The sequence below is a fragment of the Mustela erminea genome, chromosome 16, assembly GCF_009829155.1.
Source record: "Mustela erminea isolate mMusErm1 chromosome 16, mMusErm1.Pri, whole genome shotgun sequence".
In the NCBI taxonomy this organism is placed as follows: Eukaryota; Metazoa; Chordata; class Mammalia; order Carnivora; family Mustelidae; genus Mustela; species Mustela erminea.
In genome coordinates this window covers 47,946,695-47,973,809 of record NC_045629.1, presented here as the reverse complement: position 1 = coordinate 47,973,809, position 27,115 = coordinate 47,946,695, and the positions used below count along the sequence as shown (strand labels likewise).

The 27,115-nt window shown below is 34.1% G+C and overlaps 1 protein-coding gene across 10 annotated transcripts in view; it reads right to left on the bottom strand.

Moving 5' to 3' along the window:
- VPS13B (vacuolar protein sorting 13 homolog B) overlaps positions 1–27,115 on the bottom strand; it is a 769,746-nt gene that overhangs the window by 351,977 nt on the left and 390,654 nt on the right. For all 10 annotated transcript variants that reach the window (XM_032316092.1, XM_032316089.1, XM_032316090.1 and 7 more), the window contains 2 exons: positions 20,464–20,684; positions 8,703–8,906 (listed from right to left, as the gene is read on the bottom strand). In XM_032316092.1, the coding sequence (XP_032171983.1) occupies positions 8,703–8,906; positions 20,464–20,684 (425 nt within the window). The remainder of the gene's footprint in view (positions 1–8,702; positions 8,907–20,463; positions 20,685–27,115) is intronic.

Genomic DNA, 27,115 nt, shown 5'->3' with positions numbered 1-27,115 from the left:
CCTGCTTAAGATTCTCTCTCCCCCTCTGCCCTTCCCCATCTCTCTCTAAATTAGAAAAAGGAAAAGAAGAAAAAAAAAACCCTACAGGATAAAACAGGAAAAAATGTATTTTTTAAAAATTTACTATTTCAAGAGAGAGTATGTGGAGGGGCAACGGAAGAGGGGGAAAGAGTGAGAGAATCTCTAGCAGACTTCCTGCTGAGCAGAGAGCCCAATATGGGGCTCAATGATTTTATACTGCCAGAATGTTTAAAAGAAACTTCTCATTGTACAAACTATTTGTACAAAATTAACAGTAAAGGGTTTTCAGGCTAGTAACCTGGATTCCCTCAAGAAAGCAAACACACAAAATCCTTTTATGGGAAGAAGGCTTCAACCATAATATAAAAGTCTCATAGATAAAGTTACACTAATGAAACACTCCCAATACAAGGTTACATAACACATAAGGAAACAATCTATTATGAATAAAAGTTAAAAAGACAACAAACAAAAGATTAGACTCTCAAAATATTCAGACAACAGATCTGATAAAAAAAAATACTTCTGTTTAAAACAATAGGAAAAAAAATAAAAAGCTCATTATATAGCTCATTATATAGCTTTATGAATTTATATCAAAATATATTTACAGTGACTTAGTAAATTATATACATGCCCTGTTCTATAATAAATCAGATTTAACTTAGTCATAATGAGTTGACATTCCCAATTCATTTAACATCCACATATTCAATAGCAATGTGTTTGAAACCTGCTGTGCGCCAAGCACTGTACTGATCACTTAAATTAGGGTTATCCTCTGATAGAAAGATAACAGGGAACGGATGGTAGTGTAGAGTTTTTATTTCACACCTAGTATAGTGCTGAAATAATATAATCATTATTTGACATCTTTACCTCTGAATCAATGGAAGCCTTTCAGTCTAAATCATTTTACTTCTACCTTATTAAAAACTTAACACATATTTCAGATAAAAAACAGCATAAAAAGCACATATAACATAGAAACAGAAAAAGCAAAAAAGCATCAATTTTTCACTATGTCTTTTGCTATTTGTACAAAATTTATTAGATCTAAAACATAGTTCCCTTCACACAAAATTATTGGCAAAAGAGAAAATTATGTCCATCTTGAAAATATTATCTAATATTTAAAACTTTAAGTGGAATATTTATTTAATATATTACTGGAAGTCCTAGTCAGAACAATCAGGGAAGATGAAGAAATAATGGGCACCCAAAATGGAAAGGAAGAAATAAAATTATCTTTGTTCACAAAAAACATGAGCTTCTATGTAGAAAACCCTGAAGATTACACACAGACACACACACATACACACACGCGCACAAATTTTAGAATTAATAAATTCAGCAAAATGTGTTTCTATATACTAACAGTGAACAATCAGTAAAGGAAACTAATAATACAATCCCATTTAAACTGAATCAAAAAGAATAAAATACTGGGGCACCTGGGTAGCTCAGTCGGGTGAAAGTCTGACTCTTGCTTTCCACTCAGGTCATGATCTTAATGTTGTAAAATCAAGACCTGCATTGAGCTCCATGCTAAGCATAGAGCCTGCTGAAGAATCTCTCTCTCCCTCTCTAAATAAATAAATAAATAGAACAAAATACTTAGGAATAAACTTAACCAAAGAGGTTTAACTCTTGTATGCTGAAAACTATAAAATATTGCGAAAGAAATGAAAAAAATATGCACATAAATGGAAAGATGTTCCATGTTCATGGATTGGAAAGCTTAATGGTTAAGATGGGGAGTTATTATTTAATGGGTATACAATTTCAGTTGAGTAAGATTAAAAAACTGGATGATGGTGATGGTTGCACAACAGTGCCACAGAATGGTACATTTAAAATTGTTAAAATGGTAATTTTTATGTGTATTTTACAATAAAATGTAATTTTATTGGTGTAATTTACACTAAAAAATTGACATAAAAAAGTTAAGTGGGACATAAAATCATAATTAACAATATGTCAATATTTAACAATAGTTGACAATAACAATAGTGGAATTGAGGAAATAACCTAGAAAGAAAATAGAGGCTTATGAATGTGAAAAAAGGGGAAAAACCAAAAACCAAAAACAAAACAAAAAGTGGTTCAAAGACATGGAAACAGAAAAAGTTCTAGAAAGAGAGACTAAAGATAATGTAGAAGAATTTTCTCAAGTGATATTGTCCGAGAACATTCCAGAACTGAAAAAATATATACCACAAAACCACAAGTGCTGAGTGGGATAAATAATACATCTATACTTAGTGGCAACAATTTACTAAAAAAAGAAAGATTTATCAAATGCACTGTGTCCCATAATTCATATGACAGTATACATTATAGACTTGGGTAGAAATGCAGAAATTTTCATTTCAGGTTTGCTACTTATTCTCTCTCTGACCTCAAGCAAATTACTTAACCTCTGTAGCCACAGATATTTTAGTCTAAAAGGGAAATGATAATATTACCCACCTCATAACATTGGTTTGAGAATTAAAAGAAATACTGCTTGCAATGTGCACAATAGCCAAGCTAGGAAAGAACCTAGATTTCCATCAACAGATGAACAGATAAAGAAGATGTGGTACATATATACAATATAATACTATGCAGCCATCAAAAGAAATAAAATCTTGCCATTTGCAATGATGTGGATGGAACCAGAGGGTATCATGCTGAATGAAAAAAGTCAATCAGAGAAAAACAATTGTCATATGATCTCTATGACAGGAGGAATTTGAGAGGCAGGGTGGAGAGTCATGGGGGGTAGGAGGGAAAAAATGAAACAAGATGGGATTGGGAGGGACACAAACCGTAAGAGACTCTAAATCTCACAAAACAAACTGAGGGTTGTTGGGGGAAGCGGGGTAAGGATCAGGTGGCTGCGTGATGGACATTGAGGAGGGTATGTGCTTTGGTGAGTACTATAAAATGTGTTAGCCTGATGATTCACAGACATGTGCTCCTGGAGCAAATAATACATTATATATTAATTAAATAAAAAAAAAGAAATACTGCTAGTAAAGTACTTAGTTTAGTGGGTACTCCAAAATATAAAGCTAATGTAAATCTCCTCCATAAAATTTTTGCATTAGGCCCTGAGGTCAGCCATATTTCTATATATAAATTATGCAATGGCAACATTTTCAGTTTAATCTAGGGTATGCCTTTTATGCTCCTAGCTCTTATAAAGATGAGGACAATACTGAGACGTACTCAGAACTAAGCAGTCAAGTAATCAGTCAAATAACCCATGAAACTTGACAACAGATTTTCTAAAACCTGTTTTGGATTAAATAACTATGTCATTATGATTTAACTTTTAATTTTCTCCTTGGCCCTGGCTGTATGAAGAAGAGTGTATCACAACAATTAAAGCATATATCACAATTGTCCTATGCTTCTATAATACTACTATTTTGAAATAATGGGAGAGCAAGGTAGAAAATAATTATAAAACAATCTCAATGTAACAATTTTATTTAAATCTAACAACAACTAGTTATGGGACAATAACAAAAATATTAAAAGTAAACTCAGAGCTTCCTAATTACTGTGTGGAAACACAATGGGATGTGTCACAACTATGCTGAGACATAGATCCCTTGACTTTAAGAATCATCGGACAGGATCTGAGGTAAATGGAACTTCCAGTGACTTAGAAATTTTTCTGATAACTTCATACACAAATATCATTTTCTATATATTCAATGGCGTGAAAAAGGTAGGGAAGCACTGCTCTAACTAACCACACAATTTATACTTAAATCTGTATACAGAGACTTCTGTTGCTTACATGATAGTATTGTTCATAAAATGTCTTCTTAGAATCAAAAGATTATTAGGATGATAACTACCAAAAGGAGAAAAGGGATGCTAAGAGCTTTCCAGGAATGCCATGTCCAAATAGGAAGAAAGGTTTTTAAAATGGATTAACACAAAATATATGTGTACACTCTACCCTTTGTCCTTCCTAACCCCATTTATTAAGTAGCTTCTCCAGTGAGAGAACAAAGTTTATTTCATTTAGTAAGTAATATACAGGCACATTCATCAAAATTATAAAAAATTTAAAAAATGGAATTCAAGGGATCATGGTAACATACCTAACATACTAGAACTCAAAAGTAAAGTAACGAAAATTACAAAGACCATTACACACAATTCTAGCTGCATAACAAACAAAGAAAAATCAGAAAATGAAAACTTGGACACAAATTTTGAATTCTGGATAAATTAAACCACAGACTGAGTCATAGATGTAGCATTCATACACACAGGAGAAAACAAGGATTGTATTTTCAGATGTCATCATTTATAGGCTAATACTCTAAGGAGAAATTTAAACTCAAAGGATACATAGCTAACCCTGATCTCCATCTAACAACTATTATCTTGAGAGCATGGAGGGAAGTTAAATATTTAATATTTAATACACAGACACCTTTTATTTGTAAAGTTAGATTCAGCCCTAATACTGGTTATCATATCATAACAGTCTTCACAAATATCTTCCTGCCATGTATGGAAATAAAGCAGCTAAATTATTTTAAGATATTTCTCAGAGAACAAGTTTCACAAGTAATTGTATGTTTCAAAACCATATCAGACTACTCACCTCTTTTCTTGACCACACTATGTAAACAAGAGAAGATGGTACATTCTGAAAATATTTGCTACTTTTTCTTCCATAAGTCTGTGTTACCATCTGTAAGCTGCTTTACATGGTCTTCCTCCAATAAATAAATCTTCTGCAGTAAGATTCTTTCATTTACACATCTTCTTCACACAGGTCAGATTAAATTCATAGCTAATCCTTTCTTGATCAAAACTCTTCACAGTGTAAAGATAGAGGGTACATACCCCAATATCATAAAAGCCATTTATGAAAACCCATAGTGAATATCATTCTCAATGGGGAAAAACTAAGAACATTTCCCTTAAGGTCAGGAACACAGCAGGGCAGTCCACTATCACCACTGCTATTCAACACAGTACTAAAAGTCCTAGCCTCAGCAATCAGACAACAAAAAGAAATAAAAGGCATCTGAATTGGCAAAGAAGAAGTCAAACTCTCACTCTTTGTAGATGATATGGTACTTTATGGGGAAAACCCCAAATACTCTAGTCCAATACTGCTAGAACTCATTCAGGAATTCAGTAAGGTGTCAGCATATAAAATCAATGTACAGAAATCAGTTGCATTTCTATACACCAACAGCAAGACAGAAGAAAGAGAAATTAAAGAGTAATCCCATTTACGATCGCCCCCCAAACCCTAAGATACCTAGGAATAAACCTAACCAAAGGGACAAAGAATCTATACTCAGAAAACTATAAAGTACTCATGAAAGAAATTGAGGAAGACACAAGGAAGTAGAAAAATGTTCCATGCTCCTGGATTAGTACAACAAATATTGTGAAAATGCCTATGCTACCTAAAGCAATCTACACATTTAATGCAATACCTATCAAAATACCATCAATTTTTTTTTCAAAGAACTGGAACAAATAATCCTAAAATTTATATGGAACCAGAAAAGACCCCAAATAGCCAGAGGAATGTTGAAAAAGAAAACCAAAGTTGGCAGCAACACAATTCTAGACTTAAAGCTCTATTACAAAGCTGTAATCATCAAGGCAGTATGGTATTGGCACAAAAACTGACACATAGATCAATGGAACAGAATAGAGAACTTGGAAAAGGACCCTCAACTCTATGGTCAACTAATTTTCAACAAAGCAGGAAAGAATGTCCAATGGAAAAAAGACAGCCTCTTCAACAAATGGTGTTGGGAAAATTGGATAGCCACATGCAGAAAAATGAAACTGGAAACAAACTGAGGTTGCTGGTGGTAGCAGGGGAAGGATAGGGTGGCTGGGTGATGGACACTGGGGAGGGTATGTGCTATGGTGAGTGCTGTGAATTGTGTTAGAATGATGATTCACAAGCTTGGACCTCTGAAACAAATAACATATTTTATGTTAATAAAAAAAATCCATAGCTAACACAAAAATAATAAATCCACTAGAACATTTTCATTGTTAATGTTTATAACTCAATCAGAAAGAATTCTCAACATTCTAAATTTAAATTAATTTCAGTAATGTATGGAATTTATTTTTAAAATCAGAATTAATTTCTTTTTATGTGATTGGGAAAAAATCTCCCCTTTTTAATCTTTCTCTTTGTTAATTTCCCCATTTTGGCTAATGAAGACATCGTTCTTCTATCTTATCATATTGTAATACATTTACTAAAGCAAAATTGTTACTAATGTTACTAATCATTTTTAAGATCCATCTGAAATGTCACCTTCTCTGTAAAATCCCCATAGATCCCATAGAATAAATCTGTTAATCATACTCCTACAATTACAGGCCATGTTCATCTCTACTACATCTTGTACAGGGCCATTATGTTCTTTTGAGTAGGTTATACTGTACTTTGTGTGAATGGCAGTCCCTAGATGGGACCATTCCATGAGAGTGCTGTCTTTACTGGTCTTTCAGTGTTTTTTAAATGTTTCTTTCTAATAAAAAGCCACTCCCCAAAACAGGTAGTCACATTCATTTGGACATTCCTGTAAATAAAGTACTTAGCAAACAATCATTTAATGGAACACTTTCCTTTCTGCCAGGGAAATGTCTCTATTATCTAACTTCATTTATCAATTTCTTTTTTTTTTTTTATCAATTTCACTTGTACTATCCTTTGTCTAGCAATTTATCACTCCAAGCTTTGATTACTCTTCCAAAATATTCAAAAAGTGTATTCTGTGCAATGTTAATATGCAGAAAAAAGTCTTTGGTTAAGCAAGTTTGGACACTACTGCATTCAATACAGTGTTGTTGTTGTTGTTTTAAACTGCAGGAGCTTTTGTATTCTAAGAACATTAGGAATCTCCAAGAAAGAACTCACCGCTTTTACCCTAGAAATGATATGCCCCATTAACTTCATATGGCACAATTCTAGATTCTTGACCTATGCCTCATTTGGGTGGGTGGGGGTTGAACAAAGTAATACCTATCACTCAGGTCACTGTGTTTTTCAGAATTTAGAATGAGCAAGGTCAGAGAAGTTGCTTGTGCTGTTGTCTAATAAATCTATTCTAATATTAGAGCCTCAAAACAAGTAAAAAACAATGCCCATTTAAGTGAGTTTGATTGCCTTTACTGATTTGTTTGAAAAAAAAAATTCCTTTACTTGCTTCTTATTTCAATTCTGTATTTTGCCAATTCTTTATTTCCACAGGAAATGATATCTTTATGCAGAAACATAACTTCTACTTCTGTCTTTTCCAGTAGTTCTCAGTGGCGCAATTTCAGCCCCCTAGCGTGTGTTTTGGAAATGTATTAGGATGTTGTTCTTTGACTCAATGACTGGGTGTCACTACTGGCATTTAAAGGTTTGGAGTAGGGGAATCAAGAGGTTCTGTGAGAATAAGACTGTCCTGAAAAACAAAAATTATCTTAGAAAAAATTTTTTTAAAAGATTTTGTTGACTTATTCAAGAGAGACAAAGAGAATATGTGCAGGACAGGGAGGGGACAGAGGGAGAAGGAGCAGCAGATTTCCCACCGACCATGCAGCCCAACATGGGGATCAATACCAGGACCCTGGGAACATAAGCCAAAGCAGATGCTTAACTGACTGAGTCATACGGGTGCTCCCTAGCTCATGGAAATTTATACAAGTGAAAATCTTGTGTATCAACTTTGGAAATAAAATTGACTTCAGTTTTAGATCTAAACACTATTTTTTTTGGCATTTTCTGCACGACTTTTTTAAAATACCAACAGTTCTAGAAACATAACTACTGAAATGAAAAGAATATTGTTTTGTTCAAATCTTTACCAGGGTTGCCACTATTTCAGAAAATGACACCACCAATAAATGATGCCACAACAGTACTACTTGTGATATTGGATATAGACCTTCACAAGTCTATCTGTATCACTCACATTCACAATAATTATATGTACCTAACTACTTCATCAGATCTTCTTCTAACATAGTCTTGTCTGAACATTTGTATGTATATTGAAATACATGTTATTATACCTTGAATTATATTCTTTAATCTTTTGTATTTTAAGATATTAGATATTTTTGAAAATATGTGGATTATATTATTTTTTATTTTCATTTCAGGATAGTAAAGGGACATTATAAAATATTTGTTTTAAAAGGGCACTGGCATGTTGGCTGAAGTTAGGGTGCTAAAAGTGAAAAGAAGGTTTTCTATGATTGTAAGGGAGAAGGAGAGGACTTTGGGTCTGACAGGATTAAAAACCACTAATGGAAAGATGGTAAGAACACTGTGGTTTACAAAATGGGCAGGGACAGAGGGGGCAGGGGAAAGGAGCATGAACCTCATTTTCATTCAGTTGCTAAGTTTCCATACATCTGAGGAAACATACCTTTACCGTGTCTCAGTTTTTTCCATTTCAGAGAACCCCCCACTGTCCTGAACTACCCCACTACCTACTGAAAGTAATTAGAATTTTGGGACCTAAAAGGAACATTAATAAAGAGCCACTGCTACCACAGCTCTCCATGAGCCTTCAGAACCTGCCAGCTTCCACAGAAGTGAGGTCATCTTCATTCTCAATCCTGGTACAGAACTCTGCGGTATATATCACCCTTCACTGGCAACAGAATTTTTCAGAAACACTTACCTCAGTAGTAGTTCCAACCTCAGCAGATGGGCTGCATGTGCTGGTATCTGGAGGAATTGTGCCTACGCTGCTTCTCACCGGAGAACCAGGAGCCGGCCCTGCCATGGTTTCCGGATAGGCTGAGGAAGGACTGAGATTGCCTCTCCTCTGAATCTTATTCCAGACCTTATTCATGATCTCAGTTAGCTCATATAAGAGCTGCACCTGAGCAGAAGGAAAAAAGAAAAAAAGGGAAAATAAGCCTTTCAACTTCTAGTGACAATTAACTAAATTACTACATGTGAGAAAATTAAAACAAGTCTAAGGAAACAAGAATATATGGAAATAAAAATAAATAAATGGAATAAATGGAATAAATATATGGAAATAAAAATCTGTTAATGTACCACTAATCGTATTATATTGTGATCTATAAAATATTATATTATATAGTATAATTATACATATGATCATAAATATTTTATGATACTATGATTCTGATGAGATATACAGAGAAAATTCATGTAACAAGTTTATAACTTTAAGCATTTTATCATGATTTGAATTTGAAGATAAAATGAATTTACCCATAAAGTTAGCCACATATTCATACTGTGATATTTTATGAGCAACTTAGCATTTTTGTGGGAAAATCATGTTAATATGATAATAATGCTAACAAAACAGCTGATTATGGGAAAGTGGATTGCTTTTAATATATGACTAATAGAACATACACAAAGAAATGCCTCTGAAGCAGAGGTCAATATCAGAATTTCATATCAAATATATACTAGTAAATATGATTACTTAATTACCATTTTTATTTCTAAATGATTTCCACATTCAAATTCTCCTTATTTTTCTGAGGGATAAAACTGAAATGGAATTTCTTGCCCAGCAAAATAAAGTGAAAAAGAATGACATAACATAGAATAGTAAAAGGAAAATGTTACATATGAAACTTTGCTATAGATAAAGAACATAAACTATCCAACCTACTATTCCCCTTGGATTTGTCATTCCAATATTCAGAGAAAAAACTGTTTAACTTGCACATTGTTTGACTAAGTTCTAAGATATTTACATAAGATTTCATAAATAAGCATTAATCATGGAATTTGTATGACAACATATTGCCATATACTGTATAAAACAAGCCCAAGGAAAAAAATGCAAACAAAATATATAAGCAAATCCACAGCTGGATACCATATTCCGTTTGCCATAAAAAAAAGAAGTGAAATTCTCATATTTATAAGAAGTTTCAGCCCCAGGACACATCCAGATGATAAAGCTGGCTTCTTATGTGGGCAGAACAGATGCATAAAAACACTGTTGTCAACCCTTATTTGATATAAAACAGTACTTGGGTTACAGTTTTCTCTTGCTTTGTGTGTGATGAAGTCTCAAATCTCAGGTTATAGTTCTTTTTGCTTAAAAAAATATTCTAATGGCTAGAGATCTTACAAAAAACCTCTTAGAAAAATTTTAGTTCAAATTCTTTTGTCCTTCATAATCAAGACTAAGTTCCAACTAAAAAGAAAAAATTTTGTTGCTAAATATTTTGAAAAAAGATTATTTTACTTTTTCTTAAAGAATAAAAACTGACAAATAAGGAAAGCATAAACCAAAGAAAACAATTTCTAAATACTTCTAAGGGCATACAGTTTATTTATTTAAGAGAACTGATGTTTTTATTGTCACTATTTCTTATTTCTTTTAACAATTAGCCTTAAATAATTTGTATGAATGTCACTAAGTACATTGTATAGTTAATGTACCAAGCAATCACGGACATAAACTTTAAACATATTTTTATTTTCAAAGGAGAGAGCTGCTATCACAGAACTCAGACTTGCCAAATTCAAAGGTTTTAAAAACATAAAAAATTTAAAGATAAATGTTCAATTCTTATTCTCCAAGCTGTACTGAAAAGTATGCCAATTCAAGCCACAATGAGCTACCACTACCCACCAATTAAAATGGCTAACTATAAAAAGCCTAACCATACCAGTATTGGCAAAGAGGTAGAACAACTGAAACTCTCATTTACTGCTGATGGGAATGCAGAATTCAGAATACAGTTTGGTGCCTTCTGAAAAAGACATATACCTACCATATGATCCAGCCATTTCACTCTAGTGAAATGTTTCTAGTGTTTACTCTAGAAAAATGAAAGTCTATGTCCACACGAAAACGTGAACACAAATGTTCATAGCAATTTTTCTATAGTAATCTAAAACTGGAAAAAAATCTCAAATGCTTACCAACAAGTAGATAAACAAAATGCAATATATCCATACAAAAGAATGGTATCTATGAGTAAAAAGAAATCAATATGGATTCATGAAAAACAAGGCTTAGTCTCAAAATAATTATGCTGAATCAAAGAAGTGAGGCAAAAAAATAAGGGCGGGGAGAGAGTTAGAGACACAGAATACAACTGTATGACTCTATTTATACAGTATCTTAGCAAATGACAATTAATCCGAGACAGAATCAGTGGTTGTCTGGAACAGGAGAAGAAGTGAAATAGAGGATAACACAGTAGCAGAAAGAAACTTTTGAAGATGATGGATGAATGCATTATCTTGATTCTGAGAATGGTTTCGTGTGCCAAATTATATAGCATTAGATAATTTAAACGTGCAGTTTATTGCATTTAAGAATATCCTAATAAAATTTTAAAAATTTCTAAAAAATGAGTGCCCCATGAGGAGGTTTTACGTATATTTCTGAAAGTGACTAAATATTAACACCTTATATATCAAAAACTTACTGAATATAAAAAATGTAATATTTTACTTTTTAAAAATTAACTTTACATATACTTTTTCATTTTTTTTAAAGATTTTATTTATTTATTTGACAGAGAGGGATCACAAGTAGACAGAGAGGCAGGCAGAGAGAGAGAGGGAAGGCTCCCTGCTGAGCAGAGAGCCTGACGCGGGACTCAATCCCAGGACCCTGAGATCATGACCTGAGCCGAAGGCAGCGGCTTAACCCACTGAGCCACCCAGGTGCCCTACTTTTTCATTTAATGTATAACCAATCATAAAGGAGAGTTAATTGGACTGGAGAGGCTGAGATAATTCTCAAGGAGATACATTCCTGAAGGGCAGATGCAATTTAAGTGAAGGCAAAAGCCATTCCAGGCACAAGACTAGCAAGAGCAACAGCCAAGTGCAGGAAATGATATAGGGGCATGAAAAGAAAAGTTCTATCCAGTTAGGCAGGAAGAACTTGTTTTGCAGGGTATTAGGAGAGAGACTCAGATAAAAGAGTAACCATAGATAGAAGAAAACCATGGATACACAATTTCAATGGAAACCAAGCAGGAATGGAATTTTAACAAAGGATCACTAATCCACAGTGAACACCAGAGCTCTAAGTGAATACAAACTTAAAAAGTCTAGCTCATTTGGCAAGTAGGTTGTCACTAATTATTGGAGCTCAGTTTCCAAAAAAAAAGTTCTTGCCTCCAAAAATATTTTTAAAAAGACTCTTCATATAAAGCATAACCCTTACCCAGTCTAATTTTGCTTAAAGATAAAAATGAAAATCAGGGGCTCAGAAAAATTAAGAATGAGTGAGTGGTACTAGAATACAAACCCAGTTTTGTTTAAATTCAGTGCTGTTTTCCTAGACACTAATGTCAAATTTCAGAGCCCTTCTTAAAACTGAACATAACTTACAGCAATAAAAACTATGAATAAACAGGATAAAAAGCATAAACCCATTCTTTCTCTAGTTCTACATACTCACAACCCAAAAATGTAAAGATGGTTTTAGGTTCCTAGAAATGCCTTATAAGAAAATAAAATATATCAATTTATTGGCTAAGGGAAAATTTTATTATATTAAAGGGAAATTTTATATTAAAAACAGGATTCTACAGGGTCTTTTAATTTTAGAGTAAATATAATTTTTAAGATCAAAGAAACTAGTTTCTAAAGACATTAAAGAGAATTGTGTAACTTTGGTAACTGTTTAACAGTTAAGTTAAAGGGATGGGTTAATGAAAATCACCCTTAGAAAAAAAAAACTCTGAATATTCAACTGGGTTAAATATTTATATTGTCTAAGGCCCTTGAACAGCAATGAGTTCTAAGAACCGACACAGTAGTTCAGTTCACCATTGTTGATATACAGACCTACAGTAACATCTAACAGGATAAAGAATTTGTTCTGGGCATGCCCTACATACAGAGCTTGCCCTTTATTTTAAAATATATAAACTACTTGAAGGTTTTGTATCTAAGCAATAATGAATCAAATTAATTAATATTCCAGTATCAAAACTTCTGGTATCATTCTAATGGGTAAACCAAAAATTGGTATTTATGAAGAAAATATTTTCTTAAAACGGAATCAAGAATCTTATGTGCGGAGGTGAACCATGAGAGACTATGGACTCTGAAAAACAATCTGAGGGTTTTGAAGGGACGGGGGGTGGGTGGTTGGGGTACCAGGTGGTGGGTATTATAGAGGGCACGGATTGCATGGAGCACGGGGTGTGGTGCAAAAATAATGAATACTGTTATGCTGGAAATAAAAATAAAAAAAAAAAAAAAAAAAGAATCTTATGTACTGGCTATAAATCAATACTCCATAAAGCTTCTGAGAACGTATGCAAAATTTGGTGGGTATATACATTACTTTAGGAAACAGCCTCATAGCTTTTATCAGATTCTCAAAGAAGTCCATGGCACAAAAAGAACAAGAAGTACTGGCATTCACGAAAACAAAACCAAAACAAATGGATTAGTGAGAAACCACTCAAAAAAAAAAAAAAAGTTATTTTGAGTCATTAATCTTAAAAATAAATGATAAATTTTAGGATGCATGTGGATGCATTTTAGGGGCCCATGGTATTCTTTGTAAGGTAGGATATCCAGAAAATAAAAACAGACCTATAGATATATTTCAGTAAGAAAGATTAAACATTTTTGGTAAAAGAGGCCATGAAGGCAAATAACTGCATTACAAATACAGGGTTTGTATTTATAGAGCCTAAGGGAAGTTCTTCAAACTGCTAAGAAATTTAATAGAAAATGTAGGTAAATTATACAAATGATCAATTCATAAAACAAGTTCATTGGCCAATAAACATTCAAAAACTGTTCAATCTTATTCATAAACAGGAAAATACAAATTAATGTAAATAATATGAACTGTCAATTCACAAACACAATGGCCAATGAACATTTAAAAAGATGCTTGAACATCTGGTTTCATTTCCCCTCAGCCTGAGAGACATCCTTTAAGATTTCTTTATTTTCTTTTTTTAAGATTTTTTATTTATTTGACATAGAGAGAGCACAAGTAGGGGGAGCAGGAAGAGGGAGGGAGAGGGAGGAGCAGGCTCCCCACTGAACAGGGGCTCCATCCCAGGACCGTGGGATCATGACCTGAACAGAAGGCAGCCACTTAACCAACTGAGCCACCCAGGTGCCCTTCCTTTAAGATTTCTCACAGTGCAGTTCTACTGGTGATAGATTCCTTTATGTGAAAATGTCTTTATTTAGTCTTTATTCATAAACATTATTTTTTAATTTAGAATTTTGGGTTGATAGGCTGTTTTTATTTTTTTATTTTCACAATTTAAAGATGCTGCTCTAGGGGCACCTGGGTGGCTCAGTCAGTTAAGCAGCTGCCTTAGGCTCAGGTCATGATCCCAGGGTCCTGGGATCAACACCCGCATTGGGCTCTCAGCAGAGAGCCTGCTTCTCCCTCGCCCTCTGTCTGCCACTCTGCCTATTTATGCTATCTGTCTGTCAAATAAATAAATAAAATCTTAAAAAAAAAATAAAGATGTTGCTCTTTTGATCTTTATACTCAGGAGAAGTAATCAATCAAATCTTGGTTCTCTTGCAGTAATGCATTATTTTTCTCATGGTACTTTCAAGATTTGCTCTTTATCTGTGGCTTTTAACAGCTGCATTAAGATGTGTGCAGGCATGGCCTTCTTCATGTTGCATAGGACAGGCTGCCCCATGATGGCCCACTCTGACATGAAGATTATATTGAATTAAAAAGCAATCAAAACCCGGTAGATTCCGGTAAAGCTCTTTACCTCCCCCAGAACTGCCTCAAAGCATTTAGGCAGAGGACCTGCTCCAGGAAGAGAACTATGAGACTAAGAACTATAGTATGTTATGAACGAGGTATGGTAGACTGGGAGGAACATAGAGCAAGGCCTGCTTGATCAAATTCCTCTATGTCCCATTGTTTCTGAGTGGCCCAGTAAATATTCATTTACTAAACATTTGCTCTTTTTCATCTTCCTATAAATTGCATTCCTTTCCTCTGAAGTCCAGACCCCTGTTCCTTCACCTCAGTCCAAGATGACATATATACACAATTTTTTTTTTTAAGATTTTATTTGTTTATTTGACAGAGAGAGACAGAGAGGTCACAAGTAGGCAGAGAGGCAGGTAGAGAGAGAGGGAAAAGCAGGATCCCAGCCAAGGAGAGAGCCCGACGTGGGGCTCGACCCCAGGACCCTGGGATCATGACCTGGGCCGAAGACAGAGGCTTAACCCACTGAGCCACCCAGGTGCCCCTATCTTTGGAATTTCTATTTCTTGTGGATTCTCCACACATATGCTATTTTTTATTGTTGTTTCAGGTTTTTATTTAAATTTTACTAAGTTAACATATAAAGTAATACTGGTTTCAGGGATAGATTTTAGTCATTCATCACTTAATATAACACCCAGTACTCATTATAAGTGCCCATTACCCATTTGGCCTACCCCTCACCTCCTCCCTCCATCAACACTCTGTTCTTTACAGTTCAAAGTCTATTATGGTTTGCTTCCGTCTTTCTCCCTCCCCACCCTTATACTCATCTGTTTTGTTTCTTTAATTCTACATGTGGGTGAAATCATATGGTTTTGTCTTTCTCTGACTGACTTATTTCACTTTACATAATAGACTCTAGCTCCATAGATGCCCTTGCAAATGGCAATACTTCATTCTCCTCGAAGGCTGAGTAATATTCCATCGTATGTATATAAGTATGTACGACTGTGTTCTCCCCTAAGAGTTTGATGGTTTCCTTTCTCACATTTAAGTCTTTCAACCCAAATATTAAATTTGATTTTCTTCTGTTAATCTCTCTGATGTCAACTTGATTCTTAGTCCATCTAGAAGGACCTTGAAGGGACAGAATAGTCTTGCTCCCCAACAATGTGTTTATCTTATTCATCTTTGTTCTCCTCACTTCTGGATGAGGTCTATAGTATTGGACTTGTAGTACTTGAGATTCTCTCCTTCCCTCTCCCTCTGCTTCTCCTGCCTCCACGGCCCCCCATGCCACGCATGGTCTAATACATTAAAACTTTATTTTTTTTAATTTTTAAAAATGATTTTACTTATTTGACAGAGAAAGACACAGAGAGAGAGGGAACATGAGCAGGGGCGGGGTGGGGGGGGGGAGAGGTGGAAGCAGGCTTCCCGCTGAGCAGAAAGACCAATGTGGGGCTCAATTCCAGGACTCTGGGATCATGACCTGAGCTGAAGGCAGACGCTTAATGACTAAGCCACCCAGGCACCCCTTAAAACTTTATAAAACAAACTAAACACTTTCTCCTAGTATATGACTTTCTGCTATCTTATTGTGTCTTTCAAAGAGAAAATGTTTTTAAACTTGATTATGCCCAATATCAAAATCAATTTGGGAAGAGCTGCCCTTTGAACAATATTGACTGATCCGATCTATGAATAGGTATATCTCTCCAGTTAGGTTCTTTAAATTCTCCCAGCAATGCTTTCTGGTTTTCACAGTAAAACTTGGACATCTTTAGTTAGATTCATTTGTTCACGTTTCTGGGCATCAATGTAAGTAGAATGGATTCATTCCAGTTTCTAGTTGTTTGCTGCTACTATGCAAAAATACAACTGATTTTTATTCATTACTCTTGTCTCCTACAACCTTGATAATTTTATTAATAGGTTGTTAATTCCTCTAGGATTTTCTATAAAACATTTTATCATAAACAAATAGAAAGATCTTCACCTTTTCCTTATCTTTATGCCTTTTAATTTCCTTTGGTTTATTGGAATGGCTAGGACATCTAGTATGATACAGATTAAGTAATAAAAATCAGGCATTCTGGGTTTTTTTTGTGTTTTAGTGGAAAATAATTCAATATGATATTTGATTTCCTACATATATCCTTTACCAGCTTTGAAAAATTCTCTAATATTTGTAATTTGTTTAGAGTTTTTATCATGAATGGATGGTTAAATTTTGTCAAATGTTTTGCTTGCATCTATGGAAATTTTCATAGGATTTTTCTCAGCTCTTCTATTGATATGGTGAATTCTACTAAATGATTTTTTAATATTACACCAAATTTGAATTTCTAAGATGAATCCTACTTTATCACCATTTATTAATGGGGTTAAAGTGGGTTAAAGCCTCGCCTTTGGCTCAGGTCATGATCTCAGGGTCCTGGGATTGAGCCCTGCATCTGGCTCTCTGCTCAGCAGAGGGCCTGCTTACCCCCCGCCCACCTTCTGCCTGCCTCTCTGCCTACTTGTGATCTCTCTCTGTCAAATAAATAAATAAAATCTTTAAAAAAAATAAATAAAACAATTTGGGAAGGAATCTTTCATTCTATATCTCTGGAAAAAAATTTGTGAAAATTTCCTATTTTTTTCCCCTTGAATATTTGGTAAAATTCACCCACTGGGGCCTGAACTTTTCTTTAAAACTTATTTTGATATCACATTTAATTTCTTTTATAGAATTAAAAGGATATTCAGATTTTCTATTTTTTATATTTTTCTGTACAGTAATTTTACAGTAAAAATTTCTATTTCATCTAAATTGTTACACTTGCTGGCATAAAGTTGTTCATATTTCTATTATTTTTTTAAAAGTCTATAGGATCTGTGTGATAAACCTCCTTCTTCATTCCCAGTGGGTAATTTGCATTTTATCTTTCTCTCTTTTTTTATTGTACTAGTCTTCTCTGCTCTTATCTTTATTATTTTTGGCCTTTTACTTCTTTCGGGTTTACCTTGTTCTTTTTTTAGCTTTCTAGAGAGGACCCTTAAATGAATGACTTAAGATCTTTTTTCCTTTCTAATGTAAATATTGAAAATTATGTTTTTCCTCTGAAGATTACTTTACTATGTCCACTTTTTTTGGTCATTCAACCAAAATATTTTCTTACGTCCCAGTGATTTTGTCTTTGGTTCATAGATTATTTAGAAGCATCTTTATTTTCTAGATATATACAGTTTTTCTACAGTTTATTACTGATTTTTAATACATTTTGATTATGATTAGATAATACACTTTATTTTGATCTTGTAAACAAAATGAGACAAAGTACATCTGATAAAAACATGTAGTCCATGTTTGTTAGATACAGTGTTCCATAAATGTCAATTAGATCAAGATGAGTGTGTAGTATTTTTCATTCTTCTAGATCTCCAATTATTTACTTTTATCTGGTTGCTTTATCAATTGCTGAGAAAGGTGTTATAAACTCCCCTACTGTGTGTGGTATTTATTTTTCTTCTAGTTGCTTTAAAACTGCTGAGATTGTGAAAAAAAAGTTCTTACTATGCAGTACTGAATAGAATCATCTTTTTTTTCTTTAATTCCACCCATTTTTGTTTCATGTCATTATTTATCTCTGGTAATACCCTTTTTCTTGGGGCACCTGGGTGGCTTAGTAGGTTAAGCCTCTGCCTGTAGCTCAGGTTCAGGATCTCAGGGTCCTGGGATCAAGCCCAGCGTCAGGCTCTCTGCTCAGCAGGGAGCTGAAATTTTGTACACCCCCACCCAACCACCCCTCAACTCCACCCCCCTCGCCACCTGCCTCTCTGCCTATTTTGGTCTCTCTGTCAAATAAATACAATCTTTAAAAAAAAATACCCTTTTTCTTTAGTTTATTTGATATTAAAATAAGCAAGTCCAGCCATCTTACACTGTCTGTATGGTATACTGTTCCTATGCATTTATTTATATCTGTTTCTTTATGTTTCAAGTGCTTCTCTTTGAAGCAATATACAGTGGAGTCTTACTCTATAAATCTCTGCCTTTTCATAGGAATAGCTGGACCAGAGGTCAGCAAACTTTCTGCTAAAGGGTCAGATAGTAAATATTCTAGGCTTTGTGAGCCGTATTGTTTTCTGGGGCTGCTACTTAATTCTGCATAACTGCAACCTCAGACAAAATATAAAAACTGGGTTTTTTGGCCTGCAGGCTTTTGTTTGCTAACTCATGATCTAAACACTCCTAGTTAACATCATTAACATTTAACACTGTTGGTGAGAATAGCTCAGCTCTATCATTTTATTTATTTATTTATTTATGTTACAAGTTTTTATTTAAATACTAACTTTTTTACATACAGGGTAATACTGGTTTCAGCAGAATTCAGTGATTCATCACTTACATATAACACTTAGGGCTCCTCACAACAAGTACCCCCCTTAAAACCCATCACCTATTTAGCCCATGCCCTGCCTGCCTATACTCCATTAATCCTCAGTTTGTTCTCTATAGTTAAGAGTCTTTTATGGTTTGCCTCCCTCTTTTTTCCCCCCTTCCCCTATGTTCACCTGCTTTGTTCCTTAAATTCCACATATAAGTAAAATCATATGGTATTTATCTTTCTCTGACTTACTTATTTCACTTAGCATAATAGACTATAGCTCCATTTACATCGTTGCAAATGATAACATTTCATTTCTGTTTCTATCCAGTTTTTAAACTCTGTTACCATTTCTTGACTTTTTTAAAGATCATTTGAATATTTTTGGTATTCCATTTTAATATATCTCTTAGCCATATCTCTTTGTATTTTTACATTTTATTTTTAGTAGTTATTTTAGAAGATTATATGTTGAAAATTTTCATAGTCTAATTAGAGTTTACACTGTACCAGTTCACATGATATTTAGAAATCTGGCAGCCATTAGGTCCCTTTAATCCTCCATTAACCAGGCAGGAAGAAGAGGAGAAAGGAGGATGATATCAGTAAGGAGGCTGTATAAAATATGAAATAATATTTGAACCCACTTTAAAAAAATGCAGTCTAAAAATGAGCTTAGTTAATGGCTTATAACCACTAATGCTGAGATAAACACAGATTTATCAATATTGACCTGTCAGATCGAATACCTATCTAAAAATAATTTTTTTAAAATATAATTTCAGTGGTATTCAACACTGACAATCTATGTAGAAAGTATACCACAGTCTGCTTAAGGTTAAAGAAACAAGTTAACTATACACAATAATTTGTATAAATCTGGGAGACTGGAATTCATATTACATTGTAACACTACAGAATTCAACACCCTTGGCCCATACCAACTGAAATGTTATGAGATTAGTAAAATATATTTCTTAAGTAGTTAACAGAGCTTTTTAAAAATATTATGTATAGAGCAAAAGAAGTTCTAAGTAAGAATCTTGTTGAAATTGTATTTGAGCATGTTAAAAGACTCTTCCAGGTTGATAATAAAGCAGTCAGTCCTTCAGTGTTTAAACACTTTATACCTGAAACTTGATTTCATTCTTTCAGCCAAAAGATTCATTTATGCTGCCACCATTACATTTTCAGAAGAGTTTAAGTTACAAAACTTGAGAAAGCTTCAAAGCAATTCTTAATCTAACCATTCTGATCTTGATGGCTCTGTGAAAAATCATTTAGGACACTAAACAGAAGAGAAACCTTTATAAAGTTCACAACAATTGTCCTTAAATCACATTATTTTAAATTTCCTTTCATGAATCAACTATACTAACCTGAGGGTTCGAGCATTTTATCTGAAGTGACTCTAGCTCAACATGGAGACAGACGACAAATGAATGCCTTGTATCAGGTCCTGTAGCGAGTAGTTTCTGAGATGTAACAGCTAGAGTAGAGGTACAACCCATTGGTTCCACGAGGCAAAGTGTCACTTGTTTACCAAAAAGGGTATACATGCTGAAATGATGCAAGCTGATAGTCCAAGGAAAAGCATTACCTGGTAACAAGGACAAAGGGGGCAGATAAGCACATATATAAAAATATAGTTGTCACTTGATAATAAGGGGTCTATCATCTAATTTTGAAATATAAAACATTTAATACAGCATCAAAAAAGCGACAATACCAGAGACCAATGTGCTAAACAATTTATATGCTGTTTAAAAGTAATTTTGAAAAATGTTTATATTTATATTAATTATACTACATATCAAGAATTATATACATCATAAAACATACAGAAATAATACAATATTATACTGTATTATATCAGTATACTATACTGTATATATCAGTAATTATATACATTACGAAACATATAGAAATAGAACTTAAGGAAATGAGATGGAGATATAAATAGAAATTCTAACTTCGTTTTCCTTCATCCTAGTGGGTTGTACTGTACAATTGCTGGGGATGTAGTCATTATACCTTGGAGACCATAGATCTAGCAGAGGAATAAGAGAGGAAAAGAATAATCTATTATCATCTGTTGGATCACCTGCACCAAAATCATGTGGGTGCACATATAAACCATAGATTCTTGGTTTCTAATTCAGACCTTCTTAAGCAGAATCTCTGGGGGTAAGACCCAAGATGCATTTTGTTATTTTCCGCTGGTGATTGTTAGGTATAATATGTTATTTTAAAATAAAATATACTTGATGAAAAATAAGCACTCATAAATATCAGGAGTAAAAGTAAAATTCCTTTCCTTTTTTTATACTTTTTTCTTTTATTTATGTATCAGAGATTAATTCATGAACAAAAATTACGAGATAAAACCATTTTAATGTGGTTATAAAGTACTTTGTGAAATGATTTTTTCAAGTATACTGAGTATTGGAGTATTTATTAACATTTACTCTTGAGATGCCAACTAATGCAAAATAGGTTTCTATGACTTACAGTTTTGAGTTTGCAATTCTACTAGCACTTGTAAGTATAGACATTATAGACATTGTTATGAGAGCTAAATTATTTTTAAGCAAATTGAAAATACATTTTTTCTAAATAGAGAAGAATACCTCACTGCATATAAGTTAGACAATATGTAAAGAAAAATAAAAACCAGTCCTAAAAATATTTTCCTAAGCAGAAAATATTTATATCTAAGAAGAAAAATCAAAACTTGCCAAAATGAGAGGTACTGATACATCGCAAAAGATAAATTAGAAAATATATAAAGAAGAAATATCAAAACTAGTCAAAACCTTGCCACTCCCAATAACAACTATTAACGCAACTAATATTTCCTTCATGTCTTTTTTTTTTTTCCTGCATTTTGCTGGATATGCCCATGCAGAAGCAGGATCATACTGTAATTTTACATTCAGATTATCTTCCAGTGACAGTAAAAATACCAAGTGAATTACAAACTGGATCAGACTATATATTTATACATATACACACATATACATGGAATATAAGTAACCATTTGAACTATGAATGGTGATATTGAGTAGATACTACAAGATAGATTCTTTTAAGTTTGAATACTCAAAATGTCCTGACCAAATATAGTTCATAAGATTAAAATTGGAATCCTTGAAATTGAGACCTGGATACTAGAATAAATCTAGCTACATAGTAGGGCACAATAACTTGACTGGAAACAATGAAAACTACATAATAGTATGTGGTCAGCACTGTGGTACTCTGCCTGTCTTAAGATTTAAAATATTTGCCCCCAAGAAAGAATGACAAACTTTAAATTATCTGTAACTAATTCTAAAATTATTTTAAAACCTACACAAAGTTCCATGCTATTTTACAAAATAAACTCTTTGCCAAATTTGTCTTAAAATATTCTGGAATGATTTCAGGTTAGATATTTTAAAACTGGTAGTGAGCTATATATAGTTTTTCAAATTTTATGTTATCCAAGAAAGGCTAAATGGTGGGTATGTTGGATGAAGAGCACTGAATTTAAATTTGTCAAATTAAAAATAAAATCTCAAACAACATTAGTACTATGGCAGATGTATCTCTGCTTCTCTTTTGGAATGAGACCAATAAATTGAAATTTGTTTTATCATATTCTAAGTCTTAAACAGAACTTTATGCCCATTTATTTAGTCTGCAGATTGTCTTTTTTTTTTTTTAATTTTACTTATATATTTGAAAGAGAGAGATACAGCGAGAGAGGAAACACAAGCAGGAAGAGTGGAAGAGAAATAAGCAGGCTCCCTGCTGAGCAGGGAGCCCAATGCAGGACTTGTTCCCAGGACCCCTGGGATCATGACCTGAGCCAAAGACAGACTCTTAACCAACTGAGCCACCCAGGCCCCCTGCAGGTTGTCTTTTAAAAAGCAAACTCCACCTACAAGTTGGGATCTTAACATGTAATGACAATAACTCCCACAATTAATCATTGAGAAAAAAATTATCAAAACACAGCAAATCATTAGCTGCACAAGTATTCCTCTTGAATACAGGTGCAAACAAAATAAAAACACCTTACCTATTTATAAAACTGGGAACATAATGTTCTAGGGACTCCCTAAAATATGTTCACCTGGCACATTCATGTTCATATGATACATGGCAGGCCAGAACCATGAACTATTCTGAGACTTTCAAGACCAGTATTTTAAAATTTAATTGTAAAGTTCTAATGCAGTAACATGTTTTATTTTAGATAAATTATTGCTGGTAGAATTCAGATATTTTCAAAGGATCTAAAGAACTAAGAAAAATGAAAAACAAAACTTATAATTCCATTTCTGTGTGAATTTGTGAAAACTATTACTGACAGAGAAAAAGATACCAATAAGATAATTATCATGAAAATGACAAACACAACACTGTTTTAATTCAGATTAAATAATTTGAAAGAGCATGAATAGGACCGGGCTTTGGGGAAAAATAAATACATAAAGAAAACTCAGTAAGACTGTGTTATGTGTCAAAAATGAGGAAGAGAGCACTAGAGTTTATTAGATAACATTCACTTATTACGAGAAAAGCGTTAAAAAAGTACACACAGTGGATTTCCTTACATTGTAATATGTTACTGATTTTGCATGATACTAGAAGCAGAAGATAAAAAACTGGTTTAGATAACAAAGAAAATTATATATGTATTATACACACACACTCAAACTGCACCAAGGAGAATAAAATACCTATGAGTAAACAACCATGGAGGTGCAAGATCTGTATTCTAAAAACTGTAAAACACTGATGAAAGACATTTAAGACAACACAAACACAGAGAAAGAGAGTTTATGCTCACAGATTGGAAGAATTAATATTGTTAAAATGTCCATATTACCTGAAGCAATCTACAGATTCAATACAATTCCTATCAAAATACCAAGAACATTTTTCACATAACTAGAACAAAGAATAACAATATTTGTACAGATTACAGAAACCCCCCCAAAACCAAAACAATCCTGAGAAAGAAGAACAAAGTTGCAGGATTCACAATACCAGATTTCAAGATATGCGATAAAGCTGTAGTTATCAAAACAGTATGTACTCACACAGAAATATTCACAAAGATTAATGGAACCAAATATACAGCCCAGGAATAAACATACTTATATGGTCAACTAATCTATGATAAAGGAGGCAAGACTATACAATGAGGAAAAGACAGTATTTTCAATATATGGTAATGGGAAAACTGGACAGCTACAAGCAAAAGAATGAAGGATTACTTTTTTCTTTTTCTTTTTTTTTAAAAGATTTATTTATTTATTTATTTGACACAGAGAAAGAGGGATTAGCAGTAGGCAGAGAGGCAGGTAGAAAGAGGGGAAGCGGGCTCAGCAGAGAGCCCGATGTGGGGCTCCATCCCAGGACCCTGAGATTATAACCTGAGCCGAAGGCAGAGGCTTAACCCACCGAGCCACCCAGGTGCCCCTGAAGGATTATTTTCTAATACCAAACACAAAAAATAAATTCAAAATAGATTAAAGACCTAAAAATAAAAATAGGAAAAAAGACAGTCTCTTCAATAAATGGTGCTGGGAAAATTGGACAGCTATATGTAGAAGAATGAAACTCGACCATTCTCTTACACCGTACACAAAGATAAACTCGAAATGGATAAAAGACCTCAACATGAGACAGGAATCCATCAGAATCTTAGAGGAGAATATAGGCAGTAACCTCTTCGATATAAGCCACAGCAACTTCTTTCAAGATATGCCTCCAAAGGCAAAGGAAACAAAAGTGAAAGTGAACTTTTGGGACTTCATCAAGATCAAAAGCTTCTGCACAGCAAAGGAAACAGTCAACAAAACAAAGAGGCAACCCACAGAATGGGAGAAGACATTTGCAAATGACAGTACACACAAAAGGTTGATATCCAGGATCTATAAAGAACTTCTCAAACTCAACACACACAAAACAGATAATCATGTCAAAAAATGGGCAGAACACATGAACAGACACTTCTCCAATGAAGACATATAAATGGCTATCAGACACATAAAAAATGTTCATCATCACTAGCCATCAGGGAGGTTCAAATTAAAACCACATTGAGATACCACCAGTTAGAATACCAGTTAAATTCTAATACCAGTTAGAATGGCCAAAATTAACAAGACAGGAAACAACGTGTGTTGGAGAGGATGTGGAGAAAGGGGAACCCTCTTACACTGTTGGTGGGAATGCAAGTTGATGCAGCCACGTTGGAAAACAGTGTGGATGTTCCTTAAGAAATTAAAAATAGAGGGGCTCCTGGTGGCTCAGTGGGTTAAACCGCTGCCTTTGGCTCAGGTCATGATCTCAGGGTCCTGGGATCGAGCCCAGCATCGGGCTCTCTGCTCGGCAGGGAGCCTGCTTCCTCCTCTCTCTCTGCCTGCCCCTCTGCCTGCTTGTGATCTCTGTCAAATAAATAAATAAAATCTTTAAAAAAAAATAAAAATAGAGTTCTGTATGACCCTGCAATTGTACTACTGGGTATTTACCACAAAGATACAGATGTAGTGAAAGGAAGGGCCATCTGTACCCCGATGTTTATAGCAGCAATGGCCACGGTCACCAAACTGTGGAAAGAACCAAGATGCCCTTCAACGGATGAATGGATAAGGAAGATGTGGTCCATATACACTATGGAGTATTATGCCTCCATCAGAAAGGATGAATACCCAACTTTTGTAGCAACATGGAGGGGACTGGAAGAGATTATGCTGAGTGAAATAAATCAAGCAGAGAGAGTCAATTATCATATGGTTTCACTTATTTGTGGAGCATAACAAATAACATGGAGGACAAGGAGAGATGGAGAAGGGAGTTGAGGGAAATTGGAAGGGGAGATGAACCACGAGAGACTATGGACTCTGAAAAACAATCTGAGGGTTTTGAAGGGGCAGGGGTGGGAGGTTGGGGGAGCCAGGTGGTGGGTTTTATGGAGGGCACGTATTGCATGGAGCACTGGGTGTGGTACATAAACAATGAATTCTGTTACGCTGAAAATAAATAAATTTTTTTAAAAAAGAGGTAAAACAGTGAGTAACTTTTGGAGAGAAAAGCAATAGACAGTGGGCATTTTAACCCAGGAACCCACAAGGGGACATCAAGAATTATTCATGTATGAAGACTGGAGCCCTGGGAAGCATGAAAACCTGGTATTTGTAGAAGAGCAGAGGGCTGGTTCAAAGATGACCTGGTGTTGAGGTTGTCATGGATGAAGCTAAGAGTACATAACCAGTGGGTGATGGAAGATGTACAGATCATTTACTTCCTTAAATGTAGTACTGAGTAGAGAAATGACATTTTCCTTCTAGATGGGTGTCCAAATCATATCTCAGAAGCAAATATCAATATGTACATTTGATTTCAGATTTATTGTCTTGTAAGTTGTTTATGTCCTGTGTACAGATTACATAAAGCATGTGTGATTAAAATTCTACTCAGAGTGGGGAAAAAATAAAAATAAAAATAAAATAATAAAACCAGAAACCATGAAAATCCTAGAAGAGAGCACTGGCAGTAATTTTTCTGACATTTGCTGTAGCAACGTTTTTCTAACTTTCTCCTGAAGCAAGGGAAATAAATACAAAAGTAAACTATAGGGACAACATCAAAATAAAAAGCTTGTGCACAGCAAAGGAAACAGCACAGCTAAAAGGAGACCTAAGGAATGGGAAAATATATTTGCAAATGACATATCCAATAAAGGGTTTGTATCTAAAATACATAAATAACTTATACAAGACACACACACAATGAATAATTCAATTAAAAGTGGACAAAAGACATGTATAGACATTTCTCCAAAGAAGACGTCCAGATGGCTAACAGATACATAAAAATGCTCAACCTCACTCATCAGGGAACTGCAAATCAAAAGCCACAATAAGATGTCACCTCCTACCTGTCAAAATGTAACAAAAACATAAGAAACAAGTATTGGAAAGGATGTAGACAAAAAGAACACTCATGTGCTATTGGTGGGAATGCAAAACC